Source organism: Anoplopoma fimbria, chromosome 1 (genome assembly GCF_027596085.1).
Source record: "Anoplopoma fimbria isolate UVic2021 breed Golden Eagle Sablefish chromosome 1, Afim_UVic_2022, whole genome shotgun sequence".
NCBI lineage: Eukaryota > Metazoa > Chordata > Actinopteri > Perciformes > Anoplopomatidae > Anoplopoma > Anoplopoma fimbria.
In genome coordinates, this window is record NC_072449.1 from 23467814 (window position 1) to 23489891 (window position 22078).

A 22078-nucleotide genomic window follows, 5' to 3' on the forward strand; every position below is an offset into this window, starting at 1 on the left:
GACAATAGCTCGACACATGAAAGCTGACTAATGACTTCCTGTAATCCATCTTCAGTAACAGTGTTGCAACATTCTTTTAACTAACCTGGTGAGAGATACTCCTGTTGAAACACACAACGTTTGACCTTTTCTGTGCTTTGCTGCATGATATCAAACCGCAGAATGAAAGCAACATTCATTGTACTACTACTACTAGACAGAGAGAGGAAGACCAAGTGAGAAGTTGAGGGCGCAGCTGCGGCGTGAAAGGAAATCTTTCAACTGCAGCACAGACGGGCCGCTGGGAAGAGTTATATCCAGAGGAAGCTTCACCTTATGCCACTGCTGGGCTTCAGGGCGACCGCGTAGTGGGCGTGGGTTCGATTTTAGGACAAAATCATCTCGGAACAGGTTCCTCAAGCAAAGCTGAAACAGGAGGAATGGACAAGGGTGAAACATCAATAAGAGCTTAAACTAGTCATTTCAGTCATTTTTCAGCAATAATGTTAAAAAGGAGGAGGATTTGCTACTTCTCATCATCATATAAGATAGTTCACTGAATATCTTTTGGACTGATGGGGGAATAAAACAAAGAGTTGGCTCCGGAAAATTTTAATATTTCACCATTTTGTGACATTGCTAAAACAAACAATTATTCAATTGATTGAGAAAATATTCAACAGAATAATCAGCAATTAAAATAATTGTTAATTGCAGTCCTAAACGTCCACACATGATTTATCTTGTTGAACAGATTACTGTAGACTGATAAATCGATTAATTCCATTAATAGGCCGATAGTGGCCGACAATTAATTAAATATCGATACATTCTTGTCATGCTCTTTGACCTATATGAAACAGGATCCCCCCAGTTACATGTCTGTACTGGTAAACATGGTATCCATAACACTGTTAAAAGCTCACTTTGAGATTTCTGTTGCTATGATCATTTTTACTGTTTTTAAATTTTGGGTTGTTGTACTTTTTAAAAAGTAATACAATTTAAAGGGAGTGTTTTGAGGCCTTGGCAGGCAGAATTCCTGGTTCCAGTTTATTCTTATGTTTTTTTGTAGCTCACTTATGAGTTCTTGTATATGAAAGTTTAATTTTCTGGCTTTGAACTGTTGTGTTGAAGAGTTTTATTGTCCGATGACTAAATCATGTTGTAGATGCTTTTAGATGATTCATCAGTGACACCAGAATCTCACTAGAGACTTGTGTTAACTGTTACACTCCTATCACCTAGCCAGATTCCTTGTATGTGTAAGGTAGCTGGCAATAAACAAGTTTCTGATTCTGAGACAAGAGTCTGCTGTTCTCATAAACGACCTGACTGTGCAGCACGAAGACCTCACAGACAAACTGAAGTTTTGGACTTAAATCAGCTCCACCACCAAACTTTGATTTTGTTGGTTTGTTAATAAGCTTTAAATAAGAAACAGACTATAGAGGGGAATTAAGTAACATTGTAGTAGGAGAATCAAACAATTTAGTTGTTTTTTTTACTAAAGACATGACTTTCACTCCATTCATGATACAGTATGTGTTTAGTTCTATAACAAATCAAGGTGTTTGTAGGCTTCACTGCTTTTTGATCCTGTAATACTTAATCGAAAGTATATAATGTACATGACAAAATGCCGTAACCCAGTTCTAAAAAGATGTATTATTATTCTTATCAGTTTATGGACTGGTTCGATCAGTATCAAACCTTGCTAATGACCTCTATGAGTGTTAGTCCATGTTGATCTTCATGTCCTTGTCACATGATCCAGGTCAACCAAACATTTAAACAGCAGCCGTGTAGCCTGTAGCCAGCATCACCAACATCTCTGTTGCTTATTAAATTGTGATGCAGTTTAATCTTCTCTAAATCTGCAGCTATTTTCAATTTGGAGTGTAGAGGGACGATTTAATCCCACCTTCACTGTTTTTTCAGTTTTCATTAGAATCTGTGGTTTTGCAGAGAGGGACAGATTGCTGTTTTTTTGTTCCTCTCAGTAAGATGTCTCTGGCAATGTCATAATAATTTTAGTCTACAATCAAAAGCCGCAATCCAAAATGATACTGAATTACTACATTTGGCCTGCAGATAGAAAAGTTCTAATCAATTGTAGCAAGAAGGAACTATTTTTTAAATGTTTACAGAGCGACTGTGACTGGAAATGCTTTAAGATGTACGACTGCATGAAACAAAGCTGTCACGTCATCAGCCAGTGAGCTTTCAAACATACAAATGAGTCCTCTCATAATTCTTCATAAACATGCAACTCTATCGACACTTTCAAGAGAGGCTTGTCCCAACTTCAGCCTGTCTTTCATCTGGGGATTAGCACTCTCTCAGTTACATTTCACCACCATCCCAACATCTCACAGTGTTTGTTAACAAAGGCTAATAAGCGAAATATTACGTTTCACTGCCAGCAGAGTGTTGCCATGACAACAAGCCACCGATGTCACCGTGAATGGGTGGCTCTCGTCAAGCTGCACCGCTTTAGGTATCCCAGAATCCTCTTCTTTTCTTCCGAGGCGGCCTCGGGCCCCTTTCCCCAGGTGTACACCTCCCCATCTGTGGAGAGCAGGAGAAGAAGCTGGTCACTGTTTCTCACAGAAATCGTTAACTGACAGCTCTGTCTCTCCTGCAGCAGCAGCATAATGACTCTATCTGAAGGAAGCCAAAGCTGAACAAAGACTTCCCTCAACAAAGAAAACCTCCAGGCATGGCTGCCACTGCTGGCTTTCTCCCCGGGGAGCCAGTCACTGGCACAATATGGCATTTTACCTTTTAACCACCAAAACAGAGACTTACAGACACACAAACACACACACATCTGTTCTGTATCTGTTCACCCACGTGTTCAAAGAAGCAGAACAATGGTTTTGTATGTTAAGCCCATTGGCTTAAACCCTGTATTGTACTGCTTACCATTATTCCAAACCATACTATATGTTCGATGTAACCATTAAACTTTCAGTTCATTTCAGTTTGACATCAAAATAAACTTCCAGAGACTTGAAAGAGTTAAATAAAGCATCACAGTAAAAATGTAATCAACTGTTTTTTTAGTTCATGTTGCACCACTGTTGTGTGGTCACATGGTTGCTCACAGGGACTGAAGAAACTGGGTGACTCTCATTAAGTCCTCCTTTTTCCTCCAAAGCAACTAAACCACAGATATCTGAGCAATGTTATCTTAACTTCGTGCTGAGATGAACCCTGTTGTGTTTGCTTGTGCAACTCCTACTCTTGCATATCTCTAAAGGTAGTGATGGATTAACAATGAGAGTTTATCTTTTTTTTTTTTTTTAAATGCTTCTTTTGTGTACAAGTGCTTGTTGGAAACTTTACAATCTCAAGACAGCTGCAGAAAAGCAACTGTTTTAATGCAAAACCATTAAATTCCTTATCATTTTTTTAAAAACTGATTTGTCTTCAGGTATAATTACCAGACAACATGACCCTTCTATAAGACTAAGTTTCAGAAGTCTGGCTTTTTTGGTCACAACCAACTGAACGAGTTTGTAATAACTACCAGCATCATTAGCATCATCAGTGACAAGAAATCTTTTTCCTGTCTCCCCTGATTTTGGCCACACCATGCCAGTAAATTTCGACAGATCTTCCGGTTTTCCTGGCACTCCTGTTAACTTTGTAGCACCTGGTATGTAGGAACAAATGACACCTATATCAGTTATTAGTTCAAGAATTCTGGGGACCTCACGTATACCCCAGCCTTCAACCTATGGAGGTGTACAGGGCCTTTAAAAAACGAGCCAGTCAAAACATCAGTTATAGTAACTTCTACTCACCAGATCCGATAGCTAAGGAGAAAGCGTCTCCACAGGCAGCCATGGAGATGCCCTGCAGCCCGGGCACCGGGTAAGGAACACGGCTGCTACGACGGGAACTACATCCCATCTGACCATGCTGGTTGCTGCCGAAGGTAAAACACTGCCCCTTCTCTGGAACATGTGGGTGAAAGTGTTTCATTTATGAAAATCAATATCAGTATTAAGACTTAATACACTTTACAAATGTAAGTTTAGCTTTAGCACTATCGCTTTACTGTTGAACAGGTTGGAAGGGATCTTTTCAGCCAGCGTTTCACTCAATCTGGTGCTGCAGGAACCTAGAGAACTAGTGTGGCTATTGCTACATGAAACAGTGACCTACTGTTATTCCATATCATTATGGAGGCATCACTAAGAGATGCATCATTTGATCTGATTCAAAAATCTGATTTGATTGACAAATGATGGGAATATTTTACCTGTAACAGCAACAGAATGCGATGTCCCAATGTCAATGTGAACAATCGTCTCACTGTTGAGTGGGGCTGATTGGACAGGAGTGTAAGAAAGGACTTCTTCCACCTGACTCAAGGGATTTGGTTCCTCTCCAACTGTTATCTTATCCAGCCCAAGCTTGTTGAACCTGATCACAGCAAAACAAAAAAATCCAGGTACTTATAACACAGAGAGAGGAGTAGAGAAGACTGCATTTATTATATTCGTTTAACTCACTCCTATAATATACAATGTATGTTAATTACAAAACCCTCTCATAATTTTCTTCCTGTTTCCTCATCTGCTGCAGCTAACTGCTGAGTCCTAGGTATCTGAACAATGCTGTTCTACTGAGACCTGAAATGAATGCTGTTGTCTTTACTGTCCTACTCATACTCAACTTTACACATCTTGTCCAAGACCTCTGTGATAGACAGATTAACAATGACAGAAAAGTATTGTCATATGTTTCATTTTAAGAGAATGCTGTCTCACAGGTTTTGCACCAGGAAGGCATCTCTGATAATCATCTCACTTAATCCATCACCACCCCATTCAGACACACTGTTCACAAAGGGTTCACATGATCATTAGCTCATGTCATTTAGTCATTAGAACATACGGCCATAGTTTTGGGAGGTTAAATATAATTACCTGTTGCTTCCACATGCCACAATGCTGCACTGGGTGCTGATAATCATGGAGCAGTCGACGCCACACACCAGCCTCTGGGCCTCAAAGTCCCCAGGTAAACATACCTGCTGTGGAGAGTTGTGGCTGTCTTGGGTGCCTAGCCCGAGGCGACCTTCCACACAGAGGAACAGAAACAAGGACAAAGACCCAACAATCAAGCAGGGTGCTAAACATCTGCTGTCATATATCAATCACATACAAAACAAACACCAAAAGATGAATACTAAGATAAATTTGAAAACAACCGGTTTATTTACTACCATTGTCTCCTCTTCCCCAGGCAAATACTTCTCTTTCATTGGTCACAGCAAGTACGTGGGAAGCACCACATGACACCTGAACCAGCTCGTAGCCGAGAAGTGCCTCAACTATCTTGGGCTTGAGTAAAAAACAGAGCGAGAAAAAACAAAATGTCATCATTGTAATGTCAAAGTCAAAGATGTGTGGGAATGACGCATTGTGGTTGTCATTTCCTTTTTAAAGGTTAAAACGTCAAAATTAATTCTTATGGGACTTAATATGAGAAATAAATATATCCATCCAGTAGCCAGTTTATTAGGTACAACGCGCTAAAACCAACAGTGTACTGTTATACAACAGTCCTGCAATAAATCCTACCTTTATGACGGTTATAATGGAAAGTTAAGGAGGTGCTTGGATTCAACCTTATGATCATTTTGGAGGACAGAGTTTGTGGTGCTGTTCATCTATATTACATTATACTGAGATGTGTTTGTAATATTAAGGCAAATTTAATATATATTAGGTGAACATTTTTTTATAAACACAAGTAGAACTTATTGCAGGACTGTTGCAGCAGACTGCATTGTTTTTAGTCAGGTGTATCTACTGTAATAAACTTGCAACTGAGTTTACATTTAATATTAGTATTGTTTCCTTCGAATGGTGGACACGTACCTGTGTAACATCATTGAAGTTACCGTGTCCTAGACAGCCGTTGCTCCCGCTTCCAAACGTCATGATAATGCCTCTGTCTATAAATTGAAAATAAAAAGAAGGGATTAAAGACACTATTAGTTGATGACTGGAGGTGTATTCTTATGTAGACCAACACAATGCTTTTAATCCTCATCCAGAAACGCTAATCTGTGTCACTACAGTGAAAAGTGATGAAAGAGAGGCAACTGAGCTGAGAGGACGGGTCTTTAATCCTGTGTTATCGGCTCTGAAATACTGGATGGACTGACAGCAGCCTCCTAATGCACACTGACTAACAGAGCACCACAGTTTGAGCTCAAGAAAAACTGCAAACATGGAGAGGTTTATTTTCTAAACTGCTCCACGCTATCTGATCAAGTCTGAAAACAGAGCTGACTGTATCCACACTTTGATATGTACATTCAAACGCTGCCTCTGTGCTTTACATCCATGTGGTGCTATGCTTGAGAGCAGAATAGACATTGATTTCCTTTAAAGAAGCTGCATGCTAAACTGACATGGGTGTGATTTCTCTGATGGTTATAAAAAGCAGAACAGCCCACTAACCTGTCATGCAAGTGGTAAAAAGATCGCCACAGGACACAGACTTGATGGTGACTCCAGACTGACCCTCAAGAAAACGTGAGATGAATTGAGGCTGCATCTGCTCCACCACACCGGGCAGACTGGCCTCACCAGACCCCACTGATGGAGCCTGTGACAATAAATGATAATTAGTCTTAATGGGAGCAAAACAGTGAGAATTTAACTGTGACCTGAAACACATAAGCAACTAAAATGTCAAATGAAGAATCCACCCTCTGATTCAACATTGGGAACCATCAATATGTGCTGTTTAACGCCTTCCAGCAGTTATTCTATTATTGAGTACCAATATTCCAGAGCCAGGATCATTTCACTCTATAGAATCGAATCCATTCCAAAAACATGTTGTTCTCAGCAAATTGGTTATGGCTGTTTGCACTGACGCAACTGCTGGTGTATAATTTTCTGTCTTTGCCTCTTCAACACTGTATTTTCCCCCTCTAACGTGGCAGTTGAGTCTAAGAAGAAGATCTCTGAGGGGCTGAAGCCAAAACTAGATTTGTATCATTGATATTTTTGATGGCTGAAAAACAACTAAATGGAACTGAACTAGCAAGTTATAAAAATGCCAAACTGTATTTGGCAAGTTATCTGTGAGAAAAAGAAAAAAATGTAACCCAAGAGGGCAGAGTAGATGACAGCTTTTACTTAAAAATATGTTTTCTTTTATTTCGCATGACAGCATAGTAAACAAGTCAGAAAATGTTTTTCAAAAAATGTACGGGTTAACACAGACCTCCCATGTAATCAGACGGCCAGACTTAGTCACCCCCATCTTCTGAGTGCGGCCCAGAGACACTTGAAGCACCTCAGTGTTGAGCATTGGCAGGCGGAGAGGCGCTGAGATTCCACTTCCCCATGTGTACACCGTTGACAGCGGGAGGGAATGCACCTTCCCCGATCCTAAACCGAATGATCCATCTGTTTAAGCCCAAGAAATATAAATAAAGTTGTAATCAAAAAACAGTGATCTACCAGCTAGTTCTGTTTGTCAAATAACAGTGTTATGAGCCTGACCTCTGGACCTGTTGGTATGAACCCTTCCTCCTGGTCTACCGTGAGGACCAGTTTGCACAGTATACAGTGGTTTTTCAATCCTGGGACATAGAAGAAGAAAGAACTCATGCACAAAATGTAGGAAATCTTAATCTCAAATCATGTGCATCAAAATGTCTGTCTCGTCATTAGTCATGGCAGTACCTGCGCATTTTGACATTGCCTATATCCGTGTAGAGATTGAGCAGGGGCCTGATGCATACGGGAAGAGCCATTATTTCATTGAGTTGAGGCCGTTTGGAGGGATCCAGATTGAGCATGTTGAGGATGAGCTGTCGAAGTTCTGGGCTGTACCGGTCTGAAATCGGAGCAAATGTTCCGCTCATGATCTTCAGAACGAGGGCAGGTAGGTTCTGAAAGCAGAATTTAAGAGTGTTATACAGTGAATTCAAAAATACTTACCAGAAATATGTGAAATTCCCCAATCATCTAGGCAAAATCCCTGGCAAACGAGCGTGATTTTCAAATGTGATTTTCAAATTAGTACACCACTGTGGATTTGGCAATGAAAATATTTCAAAAGCTAACACAATCATAGTGCTATTTGAATCAATACATCCAAGTAAGCAGGGGATTTTTGTAAAGAAAATTATTTTCTTACAGCAGCCTCAAAGGCTCTCTTAAGACTCGCTAGCTCATAGAGCACACAGCCCAAAGCCCAGATGTCACTCTTCTGGTTATACGGCTTTCCCTCACACAGCTCTGGGGAGATGTAACATGGGGTACCGACCACCTGACGAGGGAAAAGAAAGAGGAATTGATTTGTGCTTTCACATGTGAGGAGGGATATGTTTGTTGCTTAAGTAATCACAGTTACAGACCAAAGGCAAATAAACACACCGTGTAGGCTTTGCTCTTGCTGACAAGGATTTTCGAGATGCCAAAGTCACCGATTTTGACGATCATCTGGTGCTTGTCAAGAAGAATATTCTGTGTCTTAAGGTCTCTGTGCAAGATAAGTTTGTTGTGTACGTGATACAGAGCAAGTAAGATCTGTACAAAGAAGTGAAGGATAGTGTCCTCGTCCAGCAGAGAGTTACAGCGCTTCTGTATGTAATCAGCCAAGGTTCCACCTGCATGAGGAAAACATTAAGAATAATAGAATAAAAAACAAGGATGACTTCTGTTCCTTAAAACCACAATAACTTCAAAATCGATCAAGTTATTGGGTTGAGTTAACAACAGTGAGATGATGATATCAAAACCAGTAAGCAATGGATTTAACATGCTTTAAGAATGCAACAGGTGTAAAAAATGTTATTGTCAACAAAAAAGGGAATTGTGACCCATAAAATAAACATGTTGTGTACATAAATAGTAATCACAGTCAACTACAACAATGTAAAGGATGACCCAATAAATTGAAGATTTACCTAGTGGGGCAATGATAACAACATAGAATGGTAATGACAAATACTATACTCAAAACAAAACAATGACACAGAAAACATTTAAAAAACAGTATTCAAAAAAAAACAATTGAGAGACATTTGTCCTTCACTTTCAAAAACAAACAAACTTGCTGTGGCGGATCCACCAGCAAATCAACAACCTCAAATATTTGCAATAATGAAAATTGTAATTGTAAATCCAGACCGTTAGGAGCCTTAACAGCAAAGTTTTGGTCTTTAACCTGAACACAAGAACTGAAGGAGCTTCATCAGGCTAATTACTGGCTCTGGGTGGTGCGGCACAAATTTTGGATTACTTCATCAAGAACTACCCTTTTTAACATAACACCTTTTAATATAACAGCAAAGTTACCTGATCACCTCAAAACACCACCGGGCAGACTGATACTAGATGGTGACATGAGGACAAGAAGGTAAGGAAGGGCTCCATACCTGAACCATTGGAAAAGTGAACCGTTTGACAATGAACATAAGTGGGGCGTGTAATAAGATATTACAGTAAGCTTACCTGGTGCATACTCCATAGCTATCATCAGGGCTTTGTCTTCCAGGAAGTTCTCATAGTACTCTATGATATTTGGATGGTTGAGCAGTTTCAGGACTTGACACTCGTTCTGGGCCGCCAGACGTTCGTCTCGTGACATCTGCTCCACTGGGATCTCCTTCAGGATCACAAATGTCCCGTCGTTTCGCCTGCGGCAGAGGTGAACGATCCTGACAGGGGAGGGGAATCAAAAAAACTTAGATTAATATTTAGTTCCATAACCAAAACAGTAGTGGTGGTGATGATGATGATGATGATGAGGAGGGTGTGTAGTCGTCATGCATACAAACGATCCTGCTGATTGTGTGTGTGTGTGTGTGTGTGTGTGTGTGTGTGTGTGTTATATGAGAGAGAGAACCTAATGTGAACAGGTGATTTGATCTCCTATTTTACTTTGTTAAGCATCTTGTATGATTTGAGGAAAAACTTATGTAAAGAAAGGTTGATGAGTGTGACAATGAATTGATGGGCCAAAAGTGTTTTTTACTTAAGTAAAAAATGCTTAAAATGTTCTTTAAATAACAACTTTATCTTTAACTTGTGAAGTGGAAGCACTAGTAATTCAGATGACTGCATTCAGTGTTCAGCTAGCCTAACTAGCTCAAATGTTAAAGACACAACTTACTAAACCTACCAAGCTTAACAAATAATCAACCCAGAGTGGATTTGTCTTTATGATTAATCACACAGCTCGCTTCAATATCCTTCAACAGAAGTTTTAATGTTAAACGTTCTGGTAACGTTGACTTTTCTAGAGATGTCTTCTTCCTCTTCTTCCTCTTCTTCCTCTTCTTCTTCTGAGGGCGGCGCAGATTTGTCTGACTCTGTTTTCCCATTTTAGGGATCTCTAGCTTTGTTACTTTACGCCTCACAAACACCGTTTTTTTTTACACGTACAGTCGTAATAACAAATGTGTGTCGCACAAACCAGCCACAATGTGTAACTAACTAAACTCAGAGTTTACCCGAAAGCTCCTCTTCCGACAACTTTGATTTTCTCATACTTTTCCATCGCTGCTCCCAAACGTTTCCGCCGTCTCCAGGCAACCCGTCCCAACTACTACAGGAAGCAGCGAGGGACACAATTAGGCAAAGGGAAAACTCTCCTGCAAAATACATGGCAAACTGAAAAAAAGGAGTCTAATAGAAGTCACAGTAGCCTACTGTTTGTGGCACATGTTTTCCCAAATGTTTTGAGTCACAGTGTCGAAGATTTTAGAGACACAGTAACAAAGTATTTTGTTTATAGAATTAATATAATATATATAATTAACAGTAAGGACAAGATATGTATATGAAGATATATACAGAGTGAAAATGTGAAGCAAATCAGTTGAGATTTTGTGATATGAACTGAAGAAAGACATTCACTTAAGACATTCATGAAATGTCAATATAAGTAGTAAAATTGTCCAAAATTCCACCTGGCCAATGTGGAGATGTGATCAACATCTGCTGTAAAACAAGATTTAAATATTTACCAAAAACAAGGTTTCCCTTTCTTTTTCGAACAAGACTTTCAGTGTTCAATCAAATAGTTCAATAAACACATCAAACATGCAAATGTTTGAACTTTTTAAGGAAGATGTAGCTTGTTCAATAAACAGACCAAACATGCAAATGTTTGAACCTTTTCAGGAAGCTGTAGCTTGTCCTTTACTGTGAAATTGGTGTATTCACCAGATCAGTTAAATCCAGTATGGACATAGTATAAACACAAATACACTATAGGTCAGATACTGTATGTAGCATGTCAGGACATCAGGAAATGTTAAGTTGTGCAGCCACAGCGAACACTGAACAAACCAAAGGTATCAACAAAGAATAACGGCAAGTAATCTGGCTTTATTTTGTTATGCAATCCAGTTTGACCTTCTAGATTTAGTTGTCATTATAAAGAAAAGATCACATCCAATCAACATAATCTCCTTTCTGAAAAGTGACTCAGTATTTTAGGTTGCAAAGTGCTATTCTTACAGTTCATTGTATGTCATTTTATTAGTTAGGACATGCCAGAAATGTATTCAGCACAGTGTTGTCGAGGAAACGACTAGAGCATGGACCTCAGATACTGTAGTCTGACATCCAGACGCCTGGTGATTATAAAGTGCCTTCCCCTTGTCAGAGATAAGCAGGAAGAGGGCTGCATGAGCACTGTTTCCCCTCTGCCATGGGGATAATACATGCTTTGTGCTGTAACAAAGCCTGCTCTGTTTGGTGCTGAAGTACATACCTCCACTATTATCATCAATTTGAAATTATAATATATCACCACAAACAGTCATCTTCATGTAATTAAACATTTTCTCTACAATTTGCAGTTTTCTAAATGAAGTAAGGTGGAGGTAAGATAAGCGAGTAGGTGGTTTCACAAACAATAGTTTGCTCGTTCTCAGGGGTATAATATCTCAACAAAGGAGCGCCTACAGGAGCCTTGCAGTATATGTGGCGCTCCTTAGACCAGCTCAGTGACATATTTGGCCTTGTGCTGCTGTCTTCTGTCAACTCTGTCTACATATGCAACAGTCAGTGACCAGGAATGCACTGTGTAGGATAGTGAAACTGATGCTAAACCTCAGGTATGAACTATTAATCTTTGGAGATTTCTCAAGACTTGACAGGAAGTTGTGGGTTAGGTTTGGTCCTCACATCGATGCTTTCACCTCACTCTCTCCTACGTTAACTAATCCTTTTCAGAGACATGATATTTCACAGAAGGAAAATAACAGGTGTAATTAATAAAATGAAGTAAATGTTAGTTATACTAGTAACTACTGTGCTTTTCCTACTGATACAAGTCTGTCTGTCTGTCTGTCTGTCTTTTCTCTTTCTCTCTCTCTCTCTAGCCAACATATATGTGTGTGTGTGTGTGTGTGTGTGTGTGTGTGTGTGTGTGTGTGTGTGTGTGTGTGTGTGTGTGTGTGTGTGTGTGTGTGTGTGTGTGTGTGTGTGTGTGTGTGTGTGTGTGTGTGTGTGTGTGGCACTTAATCACTTTTTTGCTATCTAACTTTTTTTTGCTGTTCCCTTGATGTTCCTTGTTTTTTTTCTTGTTTTACAATATTTGTTTTATAAAGCAGCTTGTAATTGTTGATTTTGATAAGTGCTTTAAACATTAAAGTAAGTATTATGATTATAACTACTATGTAGCTAGCAGATAGTGCTACAAAAATTAAGACCAATATAAAATATTTTTAAAATATTTGATTTATTTTGCTTTCGGGTTCTTCTGTACAATAACTAGTATTTTGGATGATTACAGTTCTCACTAGCACCTATAGCAGTTTAAACATTATAAATTGGGGGTTAGGGATACAGTATATGGAATAAATAAATGTATTTAATCAATGTCAATTAGTTTAATTTCTTTTTATAAATGACAATTAATCCTTACTGCTTTAGAACAAAACATAATCTCCCTCTTAACAAGACAAACCTACTTTTGTTTGGCTATTTACGATGCACTTGCTGGAAATTAATTAACCAGTAGATCTTCTCTCTTGCAGACTTACAGAGTCTCCACAGTATAGCCGTATCTCAACAGCCCTCAGGAGAAGTAAAAATCACCCGAGATCAATATAGTGCTGAGCCAGGCACAAAGATTCCTGTCTCAAACACATCAGATGATATAGGGAGACCTTCTGAACCGCTTGGTGTTTGCTGTGGCTTGGGTGCAAAACACACTCTGTCAGAAATCCTGAGCTGTTTCTTTGGAAACTTGATTCAGTGAGGTTCTGTGATAAAACTATGAGAGCAAAATACTCTCATTCTCTCACACTACAACAAAATAGCCACACTGAGGTAACCAGGAAACACAAGAAATGGTATTAAGTTACATTTCCCCCTCCAAATTCAATGTGTCTTGTTAAAGAGAAGCCTTTACTCAACTGATTTTGGCAAAATAATTATATGGTTCATGTTACAAATGTCACACTTGCACTAGACCAATAAATGTGTCCCTCTCTTATATTTCTCTCTCTCAGACATATTAATACACATGTGTAGCTGTGAAACTTTACTCTTTGGGAATAACTTAACGAAAGGAATTGCAGCCATATTAATAACAGGAAATGTTCTAGTACATCTCAACATCCTCACATCACAAACAGAGAGGTCAGTCTTCCTGGAGGTTATTTGGGGAGAGATGCCCCAAGTGGTTTGATGAAGAACTGGGAGTCACTGAGCTGAAAACAGTATCTGCCTGTATGAAATACTAGTTTTTCACATGAGCTTTTGCTTCCATCTAGTGGTGTTTTGTTATGTTGCAGCCTAAACTCTGTATGATGTGTTTCTTGATATAGGAGGCAAACTCATGTCCAACTAACACTATAGCTTATTTTAAACTAATATCTGGACCTATTTGCCTTTATTTGACAGTAGATGTTGAGAAGAGAGGGGAGAGGAAACAGGAAATAAGAGGAGGGAGGGGGTTGGGTGACATGTAACCAGAGGTGAAAGAAGTACTCCGATATTTTGCTTAAACTACACTGTAGAAATACTTGGTTACAAGTAAAAGTAAATACAAATATGTAAGTATTTAATGTAAAAGTACTCATTATGCAGAATGGCCCATTTCAGATCAATGTATATGATGTTACAAATAGTAATGCATTATGTGTAAGCATCACTAATGCAGCAGCTGGTAAAGGCGGGCTATTTTTTATATTTCTTATATTCTGACTATAGTTATCAAATCACGTTAGTGGGATAAAAAGTAATATATTGGATTTCAAAATGTATTAGTAATGGTTGAAGATGTGCAAAACTAAAGACTCTTCAACCCCAGACATAGATACACATTTTAAACGTAGCGAGTATAATGCAAATCAGATGTTATCAGCATTACTTAGTTAATTTGACTCAAAGTTCCAGTTATATAACTGTACAAAAAACATGCATACATAATGAATAAGAAGGAGCAAGACAGTAAAGCAGGAATACAAATATGCAACAAAAAAAAAGATAGGATTTAAGAAATAATCAGTTTGTTAATAAGCTGGGAAACTTTTAGCAGATAAAGAAAAGTAAACTCACCGTGGGTTTATATTTCACATAAACATCTGGGGTGCAGGTGGTAATGTGTAGAGGGACTCGCTTCCTTTTCCCCACTGGGCTGCAGAGGGGCCAGCTGAAGGGGGATGAGAAACACGCTGTGTTTATGGAAGGAGTTATGGCCAAGGAAGGAGGGCGTAAGTTACATAGGCTGCCTGTCTAACACACATGATTTACATTGTTATGCTACAAACATAAGAAAGATGTGTTTATATTCTCAATCCTATCTATGTTTACAGTACTCACCGCTGACATTGCCACCAATTTATTTAGAGAGAAATGTCATCCTGAATTTTGATAATCTAATGTGTAATGTGTTATTGAAGCCCCTATCGTTATGCTAGTACTCACTATGAACTTCCATAAAATATTATAAAGGTCTAAGTGACCTGTATTAAAACTGTTATGGAGTACACATGGTCAAGTGAGTAAGACATGATTATAATAAGGCAAAACAGATGAAAATAACTAAATGATGAATTTGATGATTGACAGTTCTGTATTTAATTAAAAATCCTACCAGCAGCATTTTGGATTGGCTTAGAGCATGCTTTGTCAGAATAAAGAGATTTGTAGTAGTCCAGCAGAGATACTAGATCGGACTGTTTTAAGTTATCCCATTTAACAAAAAAGAAGATATAATCTAGCTATGATTTAGCCTACTATCCTGAAAACTTGCTTGTCAAACAAAAAAGATCAGAAAGTTGGCTTGATCGCTGTTTAACAGAGCAACCTTTTATGGTTAAAATGCAGTTGGATATCATCATTATAAACATGGGAATGTTTTAATGTTTGTAAAATATGAAGCCAGTTGCTGCATGCAGATGGAACATTTAAGAGGATCTAAAACTGGCCCTTGGGGTTCACCATGGGCCCTCGCCTCCCAACTTTTCATTTGCATGTCTGCTCCACTACATTTCAGAGAGTAAACATTTTGCTATTTACTTCACTAATTTATATTACAGCTCTAGCTACTAGTTACTTTGAGGTTCAGAACAATACAATAGTATGAAGTGAATATATTTATATAACGGTCTGAAAGGGGCAATTCTCCAAAATGAGCACTTCCTTTCTATCTTTATTTTGTTGTATAGTATGTGTATTTATTGTCTGTGTCTGTGTAGCTGTATAGTATGTGTATTTATTGTCTGTGTCTGTGTAGTTGTATAGTATGTGTATTTATTGTCTGTGTCTGTATAGTGTGTCTGTGTATAGTATGTGTATTTATTGTCTGTGTCTGTAGTTGTATAGTATGTGTATTTATTGTCTGTGTCTGTATTGTATAGTGTCTGTGTAGTTGTATAGTATGTGTATTTATTGTCTGTGTCTGTGTAGTTGTATAGTATGTGTATTTATTGTCTGTGTAGTTGTATAGTATGTGTATTTATTGTCTGTGTCTGTAGTTGTATAGTATGTGTATTTATTGTCTGTGTAGTTGTATAGTATGTGTATTTATTGTCTGTAGTTGTATAGTATAGTATGTATAGTATTTATTGTCTGTGTAGTTGTATTGTATATATGTGTATTTATTGTCTGTGTCTGTGTAGTTGAGCTGCTGCATGAATTTCCCCATGGGGATCAATAAAGGAATATAATAATAATAATTTTATTTTTATACTTCAGGACATTTTGCTTAAGAAGGGGCCTTTACACACAGTGCCCACCCAAATACATGCGCATATGGAAGGACGCGCTGGTAGCCATACATGTTACAACTATGCAGCTATTGAATACATATATATTGGTCTTTTTAGACTTTCTTACCTAAAATCAAATGTTCGGCAGCCCTGCTCAGTGGTGACTGGTGTAACGTGATCACAGTCTCTGTCCCTCCTTGTTTTTGTGGTTAAAGGGTGCAGCAGTACCGCCCACCTCGCTCCTCCTCCACCACCACTCCCACCCTTCATTCTGCACGGACAGAGAGCGGCAACACAGAACATAAACGCTGCGAGAAGACAAGACGTTTCGTTGGAATAAGCCGCTACCGTAATCTCCAGGACGGAATCGGGGCGCTTAAAACGTGAGAAGAAGAAGAAAAAGTCTACAGCATAAACGGACTGTATCCCCGCGGTAAGAAGACTAAGTGAAAACTTTATTAGAAACAGAAGATCATCTCTCGCAGCTGCAGCAGCGCCTCCTGTCCTGGAGAACACTCCCATCTCATACCGCGTAAATCTGTCCATCATTACGCACAGGAGACGTTTACAGGAGCGTGATAAAGCCAGTGGAGGGATAAAGACGCAGGGAGGAAGCTATACAAAGTTAAAAACAAGCGTCCAGAGACAAAGGGAGAGCCGGGTCCGAGGAGGACAGGATGGACGCCCTGGTTCCTGTGCTGAAGAGCCACCCGGGCAAGACGGTGCTGGTGTTCGCTCTGATGTTCAATGTGATCCACCGGTTGCTGCAGAGGCTGCCTGTGGCCAAAGCTGTGAAGCAGGATGACTTCAAATCCTGGAAGTGGAAGAACCTCTCTGTCTCAATGGTGCACTCCCTGCTGACTGGATCATGGGCCCTGACCTGGTAAGTTTCCACCAAATCATCTGTCTATTCACCCATCTATCCATCCATCCACACAGTGGGACGTTATTGTCTATTCACTGTGTGTGTGTGTGTGTGTGTGTGTGTGTGTGTGTGTGTGTGTGTGTGTGTGTGTGTGTGTGTAGCAGTGACAGTCTGTGGCAGCCAGGAGAAGAATGGCATGTTCAGACAGGGTGAGGGACTGGGGAGAGAATGGCATTTTGAAGTAGGGAGGGAAATACTACTGTACAGTATGAGCCTCATAAAACTCTTATTGCTTTTTGATTATACTTGTGAATTTGTGGCGGACTTCATGTTTGTAAAGAAATACATCTTTTCAGGCACACACACACACACACACACACATACACACACGAACAAACGACAATGGTTTCCTTATAGACAGCCTCCTGATATATCAACTGGAAAAACCTGCTGGCTCAACGACTCTTATGAAAGCGTCATGAGAAACAATTTTTTGGGGTGGAGACTATGTTTGGGACCAAGCTCTGATTTCTTATCCTATTTGCACTCTCACTTAGGCTATTTATTTATATGTTTGTTTAATATCTGAATAAGCAGTGATTGAGAGACGTTAAATTCAAAAGTAGAGGTTTGTGCACTCAAAGTAGGGTCAAGGAAACATGTGAAACAGTACGCTGCTTTACATTTCATATATAGGTCATTTATTAACACAGTAATTCTGTCATCTGTGTTTATACAGGGAGGTGACACAGATAAAAACGTTGCTTTCTAAGGTGTGCCCCCATTTGCCAACAGCAGTGAGAAGTGACAAAGAGCACTGAAAAATCTGAGATGGAATTTGTAAAATTATGTTGTTTTTTTTAGATATATAGACACCAATAAAGGCTAGATAGTAATCGTTGTAAAATGAAAGGATAAAATATTAATAGCACTTTCTCTTCAACTACTGAGAGTAGGGATATTTATTAGTCCGGGGGTTTAAAAAGGCCTGAGCACCCGATATTAATGTCTCTGCTTAGTCCAGCTTTTCTCATCAGGAGTGAGCCCCTGTATGCCTATGTGACGTGAACACAGACCCATCTTTCAACAACATTCATCCCTCTCCAGTGTGCTGGTTTGGCCAGAGACGTTGAGCAACCTCCACTCTTACCACACTCCTTTCTCCTACCTGCTCGTCTGCGTCTCAACAGGTCAGTAAATGCATCGTGACACTTTTTCTTTAGGATAACAAATAAAACAACAGCAGTTAAGATTTGGAATCTAAATGAAAATGCTAGAATATAGAAATGTTTGGGAACTTCTCTTCAAATATTCAGTCTGAAGAGAAATTTCCTTGGTTGCAGTATTTAATGCAGGGCTGCAACAAAGAATGGTTTTCATGATTGATTGATCTGCTGATTATTTTCTATGTCTATAAATAGTTTTGACTACAAAAAGTCAGAGAAATGTCAAAATTGCTTAAGTTATATCATTCCACAGTGCAAGGTAGTGTTTCACATGAAAGTTTTTTGACAACAGTCCAAAACTCAAAGATGTATTACGTATGACAAAGAAGAAATGGTCATTTCTGCTTAAAAAAAATATTACAACAATTCTTACTACGACTTGTCGACAAACAGTTTTAGGTATAGTTTAATTGCTGGAGGGAAATGTTGGATAGGCATTGATTGACCCTTCTATCCTTGATTTGATGTTTGGGTTTATCTTGTGGGCATAACAGTGCCACCTTGTAGTTGCTGCTTTTCAGAGAAGCAACAAAAACATCCGCCCCCCTAACCTGATTCTCAGAACAGACGAATGGGCGTCTCTTCTAAATCACCGTGGACACCAAAGATAATCCACAGAGGACTCGATTGTCTGTTTGAGCTGTACAGTATGTGGTTATATCTTATGTGTTACCATGAAGACACAAATCTGTGGAGATCTGCGCTATCAACCGCAAACACTTATGAGCTCCACTGAGGCCGACCACACTAGATACTGGAGGTCATGTTGGTAAATAACAGAGTTTGGTTGTGTGTCTGCTGGCGTGTCAGTCATACAAAGGAACAAACAGAATCTTAGTAGTATATTAGTCACTTGAATACCTCAAGCTAAATGAGGCCTGCACCGTTTGATAACCATGGTTATGTTGTGAATTGTTTAGTTGGCATCTCCTAATAAAACTGACGAAGAGAAACATTAAACTCTGCTTTCAGATCAGCTCAACTAACTTCTTGGTTATTAGGTGACACAAGGGAAATCTTGCATTGTAATAACAGATATATTAATAAAAGTATGAATGCAGGTTTAACGCAAAATATGTTTTTGCAAGCCAAAAAGGCAGGTGAAAAAAACCAATCTGAGATAAAGTGTGGCAAAACATATGTCAGAAGTAAATTTATCAAATTAAACACGCAATGCTGTCAGGCGTTGATGACAAACACTGAGCTTCAGTAAGTTAAACAGTAAACAATTGTACTGTCATCTACATGGATCTGTTGTGTCGAACAGACCAAGGATGTAGGGAAAACATTTTCAGGAAAAGCTTAACTCCAAGATCAAATGAAACGCTAAATATAGATTTTATTCTCAACCTCATCTACCTCCTATCCACTTCCTCTCAGTGTCATTATCTCTGCCTTCTCAGGATACTTTGTGCAGGATGCGGGTGATATTATCCTGACAGGACATGCAAGACAATCATGGGAATTCTTACTCCATCATGTGCTGGTGAGACCACATGCCTGTTTTAAATATTAAATATTAAATATTTTCATCCTCTGAAATACTTTGGGTATAAAACATTTGCTTAAAGGCTTACAGATTTGTTGAATATGCTGTTAACTATTTGTACTTGGTATCATTTCATTTTGAATTAAAAATATTAATTGAACTATTTATTACAAATCTATCTAGCAGACTTGTCATTGTTATCTTATCTGCATCATGTATAGTGTATTTTTGTTCAGTATTCAGTTTTTGAACAATCCAGTTTCCTTATTACCCCTTTAAGTAACTTTAAGGCTGACAACATAAAGTCTGAGAAGATCATGTATAATTTGTTGTTTATCAACTTGTTCCATTAAAGCTATATGGTGTTAAATGCTTGTACCCATAACTTTTTTTGAATGGTGAGGCATTTTATATGGATTTTCCTAAAATTCAGCCTGACATATTTGGTCAACTTTGGCTTCATCACTAGAAGTCAAGTAGAAACTGAAATTTGTATTTTGTATTTTTATGACATTGGGGCTTAGGAGATTATATGAGCTGCATTGCTAGTACAAAAAGCTAAGAGTTAAATAAAGGCAAAAGCAAAGCAATTAAGGCATCAAACACGGGAGATTAGCTGTTAGCTGTAAAAAAGAAATTAAAAAAACTCACCTGTCTGTGTGTCTCCTCCTCAGGTGATCTCCTGTTTCCTGTACTCCCTCTTCACTGAGCTGTATGTAGCCGGCGCTGTAGTCGCTCTCTTTGTGGAGGTCAACAGTGTCACCCTGCACCTGAGGCTGTTGCTGAAGCTGGCGGGTTCTCAGTCCACCTCCATCTACCACATCAACAAACTCGTCAACATCTTCACCTACTTGACGTTTCGTCTGGGCACCCAGTTCTACCTCACCTGGTACATCGTCCACAACTACACCTGGCTGGACCACGGTTTATACTTTCTTGTCTCCATATTGATGATGAATATCATGATCATGATTTATTTCTACCGCCTACTACGTGCTGACTTCTTCTACTGGAGAAAGAGCGCTGCGGGGCAGAACGGGACACATAACCTCAACTCCAAAAAGTTTCCCTGTGATTAACTGGGGAAGGTTTGCGGACCTATGTTGTAGTTGTTTTTAGGGTGAGAGTTAATACATTTTGTCTTTTTTAAACTTTTTAAACCCCCCCCCAGTGATGTTTCCCTTGTTCTGTCTCACTGCCAAAGAGAATATTTTTGGGGAAAGGGTCCATAAATGTTGGAAAGTCGGAAATGTGGCTTCTCCCAGGTAAAAATACAATTCAACACAGCTTTAAATGAAGCCAAAATTCTGGGATAAACTTTTCATCTCTCAAACCCTTGAGATTTTACCATATTTACTTTTTATTTAAAATAGATTTTCAGTATCATAGGCTTATCGTTTAAATGAATAGGTTGACATTTTTCAGAACGTGCTTATTTGCATTCTTGACCAGATTTAGATGAGAAAGTTGATACCACGCTCGAGTCTGTGTAGAAATTATGAAGCTTCAGCCAGTGAGCTTAGCTTAGCACAAAGACCGGACACATGGGAAAACAGCTAGCCTGGTTCTGTCCAAATATATATATATATATATATATATATATATAAAAAAAACCATTATAGCCTACAAACTGTTGTTTTAGAGGTGTTTGCATGTTTTGTTGTCTTTGGACAGAGCCAGGTTAGCTATTCCCCTGTTTCCAGGCTCTATGCTAAGCTAACTGGCTTCTGGCTGTAGCCTTATATTTACAATTAGGCTACAGACATGAGAGTGGTATAGATGTTTTAATTTATCTCTCAGCAAAAATGTAAATGAATTGCCTATATTTCCCTGAATGTCAAACTATTACTCAAACATTGAATTTCAGTATCAGTGCCACCTGAAGGAATAGTTTGACATTTTGGAAAATAGCCTTATTAACTTCCTTGACTGACACCACTCAAACAATATCTGTAGACTAAACATGATGCTACAGCCAGCAGATGGTACGCTTAGCTTAACACAAAGACTGGAAAAGGGGGAAACAGCTAGCCTCATGACATACAAAGGTAAACAAACAACTAGTGAGATTTTGAGGTGAGATAGATCATTTGTTTTGCCTTTGGACAGAGTTATGCTGATTCCTTTTGTGAACAGCTAAGCTAGCCGACTAGCTGCCAGCCAGGATTTCCTGACTTCAGACTTTGCATTGTAGCAGCAACAGACTCACTCCCTGTCTCTATGATGCCATCTGTGGCTGAGGAGCTTCTGGGCTGTGACTGAACTGATACAGGACCAGCTGGTAACAAACAGGA

At 39.0% G+C, this 22078-nt stretch overlaps 2 protein-coding genes across 2 annotated transcripts; one reads left to right on the top strand and one right to left on the bottom strand.

The window, feature by feature from the left end:
* Positions 1 to 341: 341 nt before the first annotated feature.
* nek8 (NIMA-related kinase 8) lies at positions 342 to 10567 on the bottom strand. Its single transcript, XM_054604281.1, is given in 16 exon segments — positions 342 to 405; positions 2393 to 2521; positions 2524 to 2550; positions 3792 to 3944; positions 4253 to 4416; positions 4923 to 5073; positions 5222 to 5339; positions 5880 to 5956; positions 6468 to 6615; positions 7243 to 7427; positions 7524 to 7603; positions 7707 to 7915; positions 8164 to 8295; positions 8403 to 8635; positions 9483 to 9688; positions 10484 to 10567. Coding segments are annotated over 16 exon segments (2088 nt in total). The 5' UTR covers positions 10531 to 10567; the 3' UTR covers positions 342 to 376.
* A 5896-nt stretch (positions 10568 to 16463) lies between these two features.
* Positions 16464 to 20930, top strand: tlcd1 (TLC domain containing 1). The gene is made up of 4 exons (XM_054603944.1): positions 16464 to 17087; positions 18177 to 18259; positions 19699 to 19781; positions 20459 to 20930. The coding sequence occupies exons 1-4, from the start codon at positions 16882 to 16884 to the stop codon at positions 20861 to 20863; spliced, it is 777 nt and encodes a 258-aa protein (XP_054459919.1). The 5' UTR covers positions 16464 to 16881; the 3' UTR covers positions 20864 to 20930.
* Positions 20931 to 22078: the final 1148 nt, after the last annotated feature.

Coding starts and splice junctions, on each gene's coding strand:
- tlcd1 (XM_054603944.1), top strand. CDS start 16,882: ATGGACGCCCTGGTTCCTGTGCTGAAGAGCCACCCGGGCAAGACGGTG. Junction 17,088..18,176: donor GGATCATGGGCCCTGACCTG/GTAAGTTTCCAC, acceptor ATCCCTCTCCAG/TGTGCTGGTTTGGCCAGAGA. Junction 19,782..20,458: donor TCTTACTCCATCATGTGCTG/GTGAGACCACAT, acceptor TCTCCTCCTCAG/GTGATCTCCTGTTTCCTGTA.